The sequence below is a fragment of the Amphiura filiformis genome, chromosome 3 (assembly GCF_039555335.1).
Source record: "Amphiura filiformis chromosome 3, Afil_fr2py, whole genome shotgun sequence".
Taxonomy (NCBI): Eukaryota; Metazoa; Echinodermata; class Ophiuroidea; order Amphilepidida; family Amphiuridae; genus Amphiura; species Amphiura filiformis.
The window spans coordinates 2,041,107-2,054,611 of record NC_092630.1 but is presented as its reverse complement, the minus strand read 5'-3'; the positions used below and the strand labels follow the sequence as shown (position 1 = coordinate 2,054,611).

Sequence of the window (13,505 nt, the reverse complement as noted above, 5' to 3'; positions counted from 1 at the left end):
CAGGTCTCTGCTTTAATTCCATTTCTTTTGTTGTGTTCACACCTTTCTTAGTAAGTCACTTGCATTTGCTCCTCCGATCATGCTGGACCAAAAATCCCACCCCCTCCCAGTAGCTGGAAGGGTAAATCAGTTATCTCATTTGTCAAAGATGCTTCAATAAAAGTATGTCAAATTATGCTACTCTCCGCTTTGTCTGGAGTTTCTTCAAATCCTGAAGAATCTCGTCAGTAGATTGTCTCCACTTTCTACTACGCTGCGTTGTCTGGAGTTTCTTCAAATCCTGAGGAATCTCGTCAGTAGATTGTCTCCACTTTCTACTATGCTGCTTTGTCTGGAGTTTCTTCAAATCCTGAGGAATCTCGTCAGTAGATTGTCTCCACTTTCTACTACGCTGCGTTGTTGGGAGTTTCTTCAAATCCTGAGGAATCTCGTCAGTAGATTGTCTCCACTTTCTACTATGCTGCTTTGTCTGGAGTTTCTTCAAATCCTGAGGAATCTCGTCGGTAGATTGTCTCCACTTTCTACTACGCTTTGTGCTGGCTTAATGAATGCTTTGTCTGGAGTTTCTTCAAATCCTGAGGAATCTCGTCTGTAGATTGTCTCCACTTTCTACTACGCTTTGTGCTGGCTTAATGAATGCTTTGTATGGAGTTCTTCAAATCCTGAAGAATCTCGTCTGTAGATTGTCTCCACTTTCTACTACGCTTTGTGCTGGCTTAATGAATGCTTTGTATGGAGTTCTTCAAATCCTGAAGAATCTCGTCTGTAGATTGTCTCCACTTTCTACTACGCTTTGTGCTGGCTTAATGAATGCTTTGTATGGAGTTCTTCAAATCCTGAAGAATCTCGTCTGTAGATTGTCTCCACTTTCTACTACGCTTTGTGCTGGCTTAATGAATGCTTTGTATGGAGTTCTTCAAATCCTGAAGAATCTCGTCTGTAGATTGTCTCCACTTTCTACTACGCTTTGTGCTGGCTTAATGAATGCTTTGTATGGAGTTCTTCAAATCCTGAAGAATCTACGTCTGTAGATTGTCTCCACTTTCTACTACGCTTTGTGCTGGCTTAATGAATGCTTTGTATGGAGTTCTTCAAATCCTGAAGAATCTCGTCTGTAGATTGTTTCCACTTTCTACTACGCTTTGTGCTGGCTTAATAAATGCTTTGTATGGAGTTTCTTCAAATCCTGAAGAATCTCGTCAGTAGATTGTCTCCACTTTCTACTATGCTGCTTTGTCTGGAGTTTCTTCAAATCCTGAGGAATCTCGTCAGTAGATTGTCTCCACTTTCTACTACGCTGCGTTGTCTGGAGTTTCTTCAAATCCTGAGGAATCTCGTCAGTAGATTGTCTCCACTTTCTACTATGCTGCTTTGTCTGGAGTTTCTTCAAATCCTGAAGAATCTCATCAGTAGATTGTCTCCACTTTCTACTACGCTTTATGTAAGAGTAATTTATGCTTATTTGAAGTATCTTTTTGGCTTGATTGTTTTTGTCAGTGGATTATTTCATTTATTAATATTATTTTATAGTAAATTTTGGCTCACTTTTCAATAATTACCAGCTTATATAGGGATTTAAAGATATAATTCATTGATAGAGTTGGCATTGTTTCTTCTTTTGGAGATTTCTGTTTATTTAATAATTGCGTTATAAATATTGTTTTCCAATTCAATCCTCTGTTTGATCCAAAGAGGTATCTGTATTTGCTTAAGATGAAATTTGGTTAAATGTGATACAGAAGTCAATTCTTGCATGTCCAGCCTATATGGTTGGCTTGTTGTACACATTTTCCAATAATTCTTGTATTGTGTTATTAATAATATTTATTGGAAGATAAATAACTATTTATATTATGTCTTAACTGCTATGAAAGTGCTATGATTATTATATTATTATTATATTATGAAATATATCATTATTTATCATTATTTATCTCAATTATATTTATGTATATGAATATAAAATTGTTGAATGGTCATAAATAGCTTAATAAATGGTCCTCATGATCGGGAGGGCAATGCGAGTCTAATCATTGCTTTGGTGTTGTGTTTTCCTGATGTCTCGAGACAATTTGATACAGTTTAAATTGGAACCCTGATTTGATACAGTTACATATTTCATACACTTTTGATATAATTATGTATGAAATGTGTATGGAATGAAAGGATAAAAATTTCAATGCTAATTTGATACAGTTTAAATTGGAACCCTGATTTGATACAGTTACATATTTCATACACTTTTGATATAATTATGTATGAAATGTGTATGAAATGAAAGGATAAAAATTTCAACGTTAATTTGATACAGTTTAAATTGGAACCTTGATTTGATACAGTTACATATTTCATACACTTTTGATATTATTATGTATGAAATGTGTATGAAATGAAAGGATAAAAATTTCAATGCTAATTTGATACAGTTTAAATTGGAACCCTGATTTGATACAGTTACATATTTCATACACTTTTGATATAATTATGTATGAAATGTGTATGAAATGAAAGGATACAAATTTCAATGCTAATTTGATACAGTTTAAATTGGAACCCTGATTTGATACAGTTACATATTTCATACACTTTTGATATAATTATGTATGAAATGTGTATGAAATGAAAGGATAAAAATTTCAATGCTAATTTGATACAGTTTAAATTGGAACCCTGATTTGATACAGTAACATATTCGATACACTTTTGATATAAAATATGTATGAAATGAAAGGATAAAAATTTCAATGCTAATTTGATACAGTTTAAATTGGAACCCTGATTTGATACAGTTACATATTTGATACACTTTTGATATAATTATGTATCAAATATGTATGAAATGAAAGGATACATTTCATTTGATACTTTTTGATACATTATCTTGGCATTTGATACACTTTTGATATGTATAAAATGTGTATGCAATGTTAATTTGATACAGTTTTGATACATAAAAGTGTATGAAATGAGGGTTCCAATTCAAATACTTTTTATTTCATACATTTTTCATACGCATCAAAAGTGGTGTATCAAAAGTGTATCAAATTTCAGCCAGGGTACAGTGGTATGGATTCAACTTGTGATCAAAAGGTTGCAGGTTTGAACCTCTGTTCTACCATCATATTGTGCACTTAGCCAAGGCCCTTTACATCTATTGCCTCTCTTCACCAAGTGTTCAAATCGGTACCGGCATGTGAAGGAAGGTTTAGACAAGATGGCTAAAGGAGAGGAATGGCATATTGCCCCATAGCATATCTGAGGAAGAGTCCGGTCCAATGTTTGGAAGCAGTATCCTATTTTTATCAAAGTGGAAACATTTTTGTTCTTAAATCTGCAAATCATCAATTAAGCCAAGAAAACTGTTACTGTTCAATGTTTTGTTGATGTCAACCTCAATGTTGCTTGAGAAAATATCAAGTTTTGAATATGTTATGACTGTGCTTGCCGAGAGCAACTCTACATACCTCACAGACATGTATCGTTCTATAAATATATATCATTTGGCAAGAATTCAACATTGGATTGCTTGTATTTATAAAGCTTGATTTAGCATGGCTTGAGCTGAGATCACAGTCAAGAAGCTAATATTCCATCATGCATCATACCAGGGCCTCTATAAAACCAGTCAATAACGACTGCACAGTGCAGTGCCAGAATTGGGTAAGTGCAATAGCTGCCATGTGTGGCTGCCATGTGTATATGAGTACAATATACTGTGTGTGAATTGCCAAATGTTCACAGGGCAGCTAATATACTTATCCACTTCTGGCACTGAGCCGTCGAGATACTTGTGGGATGTTGTAAACCACTGCCTCAGTTATGATCTTGGGATATTTGCCTCACTGTAATCAGTTTAGCCACATCTGTTTGTATCTAAGACTATGTATGGTTTTAGCAGAGTTTTATCTGGGGAAATGTAATATAGATTTAGATTATAAAGGGACTTTTATTTTCTTCAATAGACTGGTTGCAATTATCCAAATAATGTGTACTTTTTGTTTGTCATCATGGCCAGTTCCTAAATATAATTCTTGGCAGGTTTAGCATGGATACTATATTTAAGTTTGTGTAATTTCAGCCACCCGTCAACAACATATGGGTATGGCAATGACATTTCAAAAACTGATTTCACAACAAAAACCTTCTGAAGCATTGTGAGACCCTACACCCTACTAGAACCCTACATTACAGAACTAATGTGCCAAGCTGATATATATCGTAAGCCCAAGTCTGATCATATGAGCACACACTTAAGAGATTTTCATTAGCTACCAGTTCATGAGAGAATCAAGTTCAAGACACTACAAGTTCTGTACACAGGACCAACATCTTTATGTGAATTCCGAACCATGAGACGTTGCACATACACTAACTATATCTGCATGTGCTAAGCAGTGCATGGGTGTCAGAAGAAACTCTACAATTATATTCTGTAAACTAACTGAACACAATTGCAGGATTTCCAACCTTATAGGAACATTTTGAGAGAGGTAGAGAATTCTCACCTAAGGCAAGCCCAAGGCTTGAACACACACCAATCATATTATCCTGGACGACAGCATAACACCTTAACCGATTGGCCATCTTGCCCTCTACACTCAACTACCACTAACAACAAAAAGCAATAATCAAACCGTTAATATTTTTGTTTATGTCACCCACAATAACAGAAAGCAATCTCTGTACAAAACACAACAGCAAGTAAATAACAACAGGATTAGTTTAGACTGGTAATAACCTCAATGGCTTATGATATCAATCTTGCTTGCAAACAATCCAGTCTGGTCTGCTTCTTCATATATATATCAAACAGTACCAGATTTATCAAGAAAAGGCCAATGACACACACATTGCATTTACAGTTTGAATATCAATGCTTGGTTTGGTGGGGTGTTCTTGTTAGTTTCGTTTATTTGATTGTAGCAGTGCAGCCAGTTCAATTGGTAAGGCGATATATCAAGTTGGAGCCAGTGCAGTGGCATAGTTCTGTTTTCATTGAAAAATTGAGCTAGCTTGCAATTTATCACTAATTGTTCCAATCTACCCATACAAAATTTGGGAAGCTGATCCTGGCTGCAATGGTTATAATATATGTAGGCTAATTAGGGTTCTGTACCTGTATAGAGCTGCTTCCTTGAATGATTTATAAGGTGAATCCCCGGGTGAATCTTGGGCCATAGTGGTCAGGGCGTTTCTGTAAAGTGCAATGAGCGATTGTATGGAATTGTGCTATATATCTGTAGCTGTTTTGTATGTTTGTTTGAATACAGTAGCTCTAAACATGTTTAAAATGGCTTCAGATTAATATTTTACTATGGCAATTATTACTTAACTGCAAAAAGTCTCACCAATACCATGTCCAACTTATAAAACATGTGTAAAAAATAACAAATCACCTTCCCGTTTTTGCATATATAATCCCGAGTCTCGACACTAAAAAACACAGGATAGAGTCAGAATTTCCTACAACATGATTGGACTATACTCTCACTGCTTGGACCACAATGACCTCATCCCATGGCATAGTTCAATAACCTCAATTAAACAATCAAGAGTGCAAATTTTGACCTCAACTTGCAGAGTATGAGTTTTTGTACCCAAATTGTCAAAGGTCATTCAATGAATGTGCAAATGTATTGGGGTTAAAGAACTGTGCCTTGATAGATGAGCATGTTGTGGATCCTAGTGTCACTGCTTGGCATGGAGCAGTATAACATGACAAAGCATCTCAATGTTTTCCTTCACACAATCACTGGTCTCTGCTTTCCAAACAGGATATCTCGGGAATTTCCAGTGACAGATTCAAAGCTTATATATATTTACCCGTGTCATTGCCAGTATGGTTGGGTTTGGAAAATTATATTAAAAGGGACAGAGTATTGCAATGTATTTTAATAGAGTCACCAATACAGGATACTGAAAGCATTTCCATGATAAATTTAACACTAAGTGATGTATCAAATTGGATACTATTCTGGTTTATGCAGTTACTTAAAACAAGTCTTTATCTACTGATCATCAAAATGGGTTCGAATGAAAGAAAAATGCTGCCGTTTTTCTGCATTTTATGTGTTATTTTGGAACTAGTACTGTGCCAAAATACAACTACAGTATATCAGGTATCTTCATATAGGCCTAGGCCTATTTACCTGTGGAGTGATCATCCTACTCAACCTAATCATCATCGACCTTCCAGTGAAGTGCTTTACCAACTAACTGTAACTGATCTTTCTATTGAATGCTGGACTGAAAGTGATTATCCTACTGTTGATTATTTGACTGTAAGTGATTATCCCTTATCTTGTGATTCTCAAGAGCCCATCATCATCATGGAGTGTGATCCACCAGTTTTACAGTTACCTGTGTATGCAATAGCAGGCCTACTGCACTATTCCACCATATTTCTACATGGAATGAATACTACCTATGATGAGTGTCCATTGAGCATTGAAACATGCCAAAACTTGAACTCTTTGAACATATTGCGCAACCCATGTCCAAATCATAATAACTCGATCTCGCTGCCTGATTACAAAGAAATTAGGAAGCAACCAAGAAGACGTTTGCGACATAGGGGCAGCAGAGGCGGCAAGCGTTTACATATTAGACCTAACCCTGAGCATCAAGAGGGTTTCTCAAACTTGTCCCAAACCACATCCCAGCCTTATGTTGTTGACTTGAACAGATACCTTCATCTGTCCGCTTGGAACGCTTCGGTCAATTAGATACAAAACAACACTCCTTGCAGATTTTCTGATTCAAAATGACATTGATGTAATGTTCCTTACTGAGACCTGGATAAATGAGAACGATGATTCAGTCATTAGAGAATGTACACCACCATTTTACTCTTTCTCCAACTTTCCAAGAGGCACAAGCAATCATGGCGGAATCGGTATAATAAGCAAAGACTCTGTGAACCTTCGTACTGTACAAACTGGTTTTACTACTGTAAATTTTGAACATGCAAGTGTTGTTGATTTAACGAGTGGAATTCAGTATATTGTAATATATAGACCACCCCTTCTTCCGTAAATCGTTTACGTCGTCAAACTACTTAACTGAGTTTGATGATTTTATTGGCGAGGTATCACTTTTCCCCAATAAAGTGGTGTTATTAAGCGATCTTAACATACATGTAAATGAGCCTTGGAAGTCTGAAGTTAAGAGGTTCATTAGATCTTATGAGACTGCTGGTTTTTATCAGTATGCTGAGGGTCCTACACACATATCTGGTAATACCATCGACCTTTTCCTGGCTCGACTTGAGGATGGGATTATTCTTAGATGTGAGTCCCAAGTAAATCTCTTTTCTGACCACTTCATGATGCATTGTTATGTAAACAGAAATAAACCTACTCTAACCAAAAAATCTGTCAAGGTCCGTAACTTCAAACAAATGGACCAGGTAGCGTTTCAGGCTGATGTTACTAAAGCACTGTGTACTATCTCAGATAAGTTAACTTTAGATGAGTTGGTTACTGAGTATGACTCTAAAGTTCTAACAATTCTTGACCAACATGCCCCTGCGAAGGTGAAGGTGCGTACAAATAGACCCCGTTTTCCCTGGTACAGTAGTGAAATCAAGACTGAAACACAGGTTCGCAGAAAATATGAACGTAGGTGGCGAACATCTCGAACGCCTGAAGATAGGACGGCGTACATTGATCAAAAGCAAAAGGTTAATCAACTTATTGAAACTAATAAAACCAAGTATTACAAAGACAAATTATCTGATGCTGACACAAAGGGTGTGTTTAAAACTGTAAACAATCTGTTGAACAAAGATAACCGTACCTTACCATCATGTGACTCAACTAAGTCACTGTGTCATCAGTTTGCAAACTACTTTGAAGAAAAGGTCTCGAAAATCAGAAATGATCTGGACAGTATTGAGTCTGAAACTAATGAATGTACTGCTTATGATGTTAGATCAAATCATAATGTTTATAGTTTTAATGAATTCACCATTATGTCCCCTGATGAAGTAAGAAGACTAGTGAGGGATTGTAATAGCAAGTCTAGTGTCATAGACCCCATTCCCACATGGTTATTGAAAGAAAATCTTGAAGTATTTCTTCCAACACTCACCCGTATTATAAATTCATCTTTGAGTACTGGTATACTCACTTAATCACTTGGAAGAGCTGTGATATCTCCGATCTTAAAGAAGCCATCATTAGATCGGAATAATTTAAAGAATTATAGGCCAGTGTCAAATATTTTGTTTGTGTCAAAAGTTATTGAAAAGGTTGTGACAAACCAACTTAACGACCACATGGCCAAATATAATCTGGGTGAAGTTTACCAGTCTGCGTATAAGTCAAATTGTAGTACAGAAACAGCGTTACTCAAAGTAAAAAGTGATGTACTGAATGCTGTAGACAGACAAGAAGTGGTTTTCATGGTCCTTCTTGATCTGTCTGCAGCATTCGATACAGTGGATCACGGTTTGCTACTTGATCATCTGAAAAATGATATAGGTGTGTCTGGTACTGTACTTAAGTGGTTCGATAGTTATTTGAGTTCTCGATGTAGTAGCGTAAGTATTGATAATGTTTTTCTGAACAGTCAAAACTAGTTTTGGTGTCCCACAGGTTCCGTCATTGGACCAGTTCAATTTGTTATATATACACAACCGATGGGAGCTATTATTCGTAGTCACAATGTTTCTTTTCATTCATATGCTGATGACACTCAGCTTTATGTATCATTCAACCCAAAGATAGCAGGTGCTGCTGAAACAGCACTTGCGAAACTTGAGCAGTGCATCGCCGAAATAAAGGAATGGATGAATCAAAACAAGCTCAAATTGAACAATGATAAAACTGAATTTTTATAGCGGGTCATACCAAAGCCTTCAAAAGCTCCCCAAAGTACAGTTAAAGGTCGCCGACATCCATATTGAACCATCATGTAACATCCGAAACCTTGGAATAATTTTTGACTCGAATATGACTATGTGTAAACAAGTTAACAGTCTGGTTTCATCTGGAAACTATCAATTACGCAATATCCGCCGCATATGCCGTTATCTTGACCAGGACACACGTCACCTTGTCGTCCGAGCATTGTTTCTCTCCGTCTTGATTACTACGGCAATGCCCTCTTGTATGGCGCAAACTCACAAGACCTAGTTCGCCTCCAGGCCCTTCAAAGCCGAGCGGCAAAACTGATCTTCTATGCATCCAGACTCGATAGTCCATCACCCCTTCTGAAAAAACTGCACTGGTTACCGATCACAAAACGTATTCAATTTAAGATATGTCTTCATGTTTACAAATGTCTCAATGACTGTGGACCTGAATATCTTGCCAACTTACTTGCTCACATAAATCGTCCTTCAACGGCTCCGGTTACACGGTCTGCAACAGACAAGACTCTTCTTGCAATACCATTTAGTAAGAAATGTATAGGTGAACAAGCCTTCTCTGTTGCAGGCCCATCACTTTGGAACTCACTTCCGCAGCATGTAAGAAATGCCGGCTCAATTGCAGTTTTCAAAAATCTCTTGAAAACTCATTTGTTTTAATCTGAATTTGTATTTTTGCTTTGTATTATATTTCATGTGGTATTATTTGTTGTATTTTGTATGGCGCCTTGATCATACTGGATATTGCGCCTTATAAGAATTTAATGTATGTATGTATATAAGCATTTCCATGATAAATTTAACACTAAGTGATGTATCAAATTGGATACTATTCTGGTTTATGCAGTTACTTAAAACAAGTCTTTATTTAGCTAATTTTGAATCCAAAGTTGTGTGCTGAGTTACAGACCAGTGTGAATTAAGATCTTGTTCAGTCTCTGCCCTTATCATTTGTGCTATTCTTTGGTTCACCTGAAGTTTGGTATAGTGGCGTAAATGCGCATTTAGCTGGTCGCAATATCAAATCTTGAGGGAAACCAACTTATAGAACTAGCTCAGTTCTTCTGGATCACAATGCTCTCAAATAGCGAGTGAAGAACCCAAAAAATGAAATAGAAGCAACCCATGAGATACCGAGGTGCCCCAAATAGTCAAAAGTCACCCAATTGGGCTAGCAAATCACAAGTTTGGCAACCGTAGTTAGAAGGTGACATAAGGAAAGCTAAAGCATAACACACTTGCAAAATGACAACTTAACTTCACAATGACTTGGCCTTTTCTTTCAATACTTAATTGTAGCCTTGGTATGAAGAAAAAAATCTCAAGTATTAAAAGTAACAAAAACTATGCCATAAGATAAGAAGCCTGCCTCCGGTCAGTTCTCGTGCAACAACATATGACCTGATAATGCCACTTGTCATCAATGGACTAAAATTTGCACAAACTTTCTGTACCAGGGAGGGTAGTACCCGGCCCACAACTCAACACAAAAAGTTGACAACCATGAGAGTTACCAAATTGGGTGGAAAAGGGGTTATTTTTTACCAGTAGCAAGGACCTTGAAATTGGCAAAATAGGGGGTATTTAATTTGCACTGTCCGTGAAATTTGACAGTGAAATGAGCAAAATAGGGGTATTTTATCAAGTTTTAGAAATTGCCCAGAAGTGAAAAAGCTATATCAATGAAATTTTGTCAGTGCAATCACTGGTCCTTATGTACATTATGGTGCAAAATGGTCTCATAAGTATGTTTACTTTTTTTTTTTTAGGAGCTAGATGTCACTACCTGCCTATGTAACCGCATAACCAGCAAAATGGAGAAAATTGAGGCATGCAGCATGATTAAGTTCTATTTTAATGGTTACAGTGCCCAGAAAATCTGTGATGAAATAAAAATTCCTTTTCCAAAAAGCAACAGTGACATATCACAATCACCACCGAAGATAACTTTCATTTCATCTTCAATTTTCTAGGCACTGCAACCCTTCAAAAGCAGGATCTTAATAATGCTGCTTGCCTCCATTTTCTCAATCTTGCAGTTTATGCGCAGTAACTGGGGCAGCGGGTTATTGGCATCTAGTACCACCTGTAAAAAAAGTAAACATACTTATGAGACCATTTTTGGACCATAATGTACATAAGGACCACTGATTACACTGACAAAATTTCATTGATATAGCTCTTTCACTTATGGGCGATTTCTAAAACTTTTTGATACCCCTCGTATATAATAGGCCTATGCTCCAAAATAACCAATAATAATGTAAAACTGTTGCACCAAATGCCTTCATTTAGGCTTTGATTGCGAGTTATTGATCATGCGTGTTGATATAAAACTTTGCGGCTCAGTTGGAAATCTGTTAAAATATAATGCTCCGATAATAACCAATAAATGTGTAAAAATGTTGGACCAAATGGCTCCATTGGGGCTTTCACTTTCAAAAATTTTCTAATTCTGAGGGTGGCACATCCCCCCTCTGACACCCCCCTGTCACGCAAGCGCGACTGCGGCGCTGATGTTTAACCTTTGAACATTTTTCTTGTGTTTTTCAGCCCTCCGGGGTCCTGGTTTCTGGGCACGCCCCTGCCATGCCTGATAATTCAACATAGCCAATACTGATTACTTACACATGGTGATATACACTCCTCAAAGTAATTAAAAAATCAAAATATTTCATTCAATATTTTTCAAAAACAAAATTATCTTTCAAGATGTTTTACTAGGTGCTAGATGAAACAGTCATGACAAGACTTTACAGTGTTTAGTAGAGCATGGACAAGGCCACATAATATAAAAAGTTATTTTGATTAGGTACAAGTATAGTAAAGATAATTTTTTGATCCTTTAATTACTTTGAGGAGTGTATATATAGTCCACTTCCTCCTATTTTAATGCTTTGCAGTAAACTCCCTATTCTTTGGTTCACCTCAAGTTTGGTAATTACATCAAATGCTGTTTTCACACTGCAAGAATGTGGACAAACTACCCTTGTATGTGTGCCTGTACGCTCTGCACAAATAACTTAACGCATGTGGCTTGATACAGAGACCAGCGAAAGTACGCACATACATCACTACCAAACTTGAGGTGAACCAATGCATAGTCACCTATAAAAATTAAAAGTTCAGGAGGAAAAAATAAGATGTATACCCCATTATGTGCTACTGGGCTGTTCCATTTGAAATCAATACAGCCCTTTTGGTAGACGTGACCTTAATCTCCCACACAGGGAGTATGAATTTCAAATGGATTCACCCATTCAGGTAACCCCATTTGAAATTCACACTCCCTTGTGTGGAAGATTAAGGTATCTTCCATATGGATTTCAACTAGCATAGCCTATTTTTTAACCAATGTTATTTTGATAAGTTTTATTTTATATTTAGTGCTCATTTCTTTCTTTTTGATAATGTTCACCAGCGTTCAATACCATACTCACACCAAGTAGCTCCCCTAAGTAGAAATTACAAAATATTTAAAGAAAATAAGCATAAAACAGTAATATTAATACAGAATATGCACAAGGCAACATTTTGATATTATTGTAATTTTAGCTCCCCTAAGTAGAAATTACAAAATATTTAAAGAAAATAAGCATAAAACAGTAATATTAATACAGAATATGCACAAGGCAACATTTTGATATTATTGTAATTTTGCATCTCAACTTTTCATATGCTCACCTAAAGTTGCCCATTCGGATACCTCGCAAGACGTCATTCAGTCTGCCTATCCGTGCTGCGTCGATCCTACACAGTAGAGAGGAAATGAAGGAGGAAAGACTGATTAACCCACAGGTATAACACACATGGCATGACAAAGTGCACAATAGATGTGGACATAGGTGTGTTTATATGCAATCCACCTCCAATATACATAAACATGGCCCTACCCATCTACCTCCATACCCATCCTGAATCATAAGACACACACTTCAGGATCTTTTTTGCAGAGACACATTGGGTTGTTGCACTTGAAATCCATATTCCCCCTATAGGGAGTGTGAATATCAAATGGGGTTACCTGAATGGGTGACCCTATTTGAAATCTGCATTCCCTAGCTGTGTGGTCATATCTTCCATATAGGGGTGTATGAATTTTAACAGGAATAGCCCATTTGAAACACCCATCCAAATTGCATGTCCCCAACTCCCAATTAATTGTGTTGCTGCTCAATTCAAGAAGTACTTGTGATAAAAAATCATAACAGAGGAGCTATAGTACTTCTTAAACATAACAACGCACATCAAACATGTCAAAAGGGGAGGGGAACTATGTGGCAAACTGCTTTTCAAGATATGTATGAAATCATACATGACAACTTATTATTTTTACTTATCACCTTGATTAATTTTGACAAGCAATGTCTCCAAATAAAGCTAATAACATTTTACTTCACACGAAAGTATCATCTCCAATTGGATGTTTCCTGCAAAGTCTCCCCTCCCTTTGATGTGATTGCTGACTGCTTACATAACCACAAAGGGCAAAAGGAGAATGCATTTACTTGTACACTTATGACCACAAGAAGGCAAAAAGAAAGGGGCATATTCATGATATTCAGTACACACTGCCTCCACCTTGATCTAATGTTCATGACTCCCTTTCTTCAGCTGTAGAACCTAACCCTAA

The 13,505-nt window shown here is 36.7% G+C and overlaps 1 protein-coding gene across 2 annotated transcripts in view; it reads right to left on the bottom strand.

The window, feature by feature from the left end:
- Positions 1-13,505, bottom strand: part of LOC140147852 (pseudouridylate synthase 7 homolog) — a 245,319-nt gene that overhangs the window by 77,321 nt on the left and 154,493 nt on the right. For both annotated transcript variants that reach the window (XM_072169621.1, XM_072169622.1), the window contains one exon: positions 12,557-12,622. In XM_072169621.1, coding sequence (XP_072025722.1) covers positions 12,557-12,622 — 66 coding nt within the window. The remainder of the gene's footprint in view (positions 1-12,556; positions 12,623-13,505) is intronic.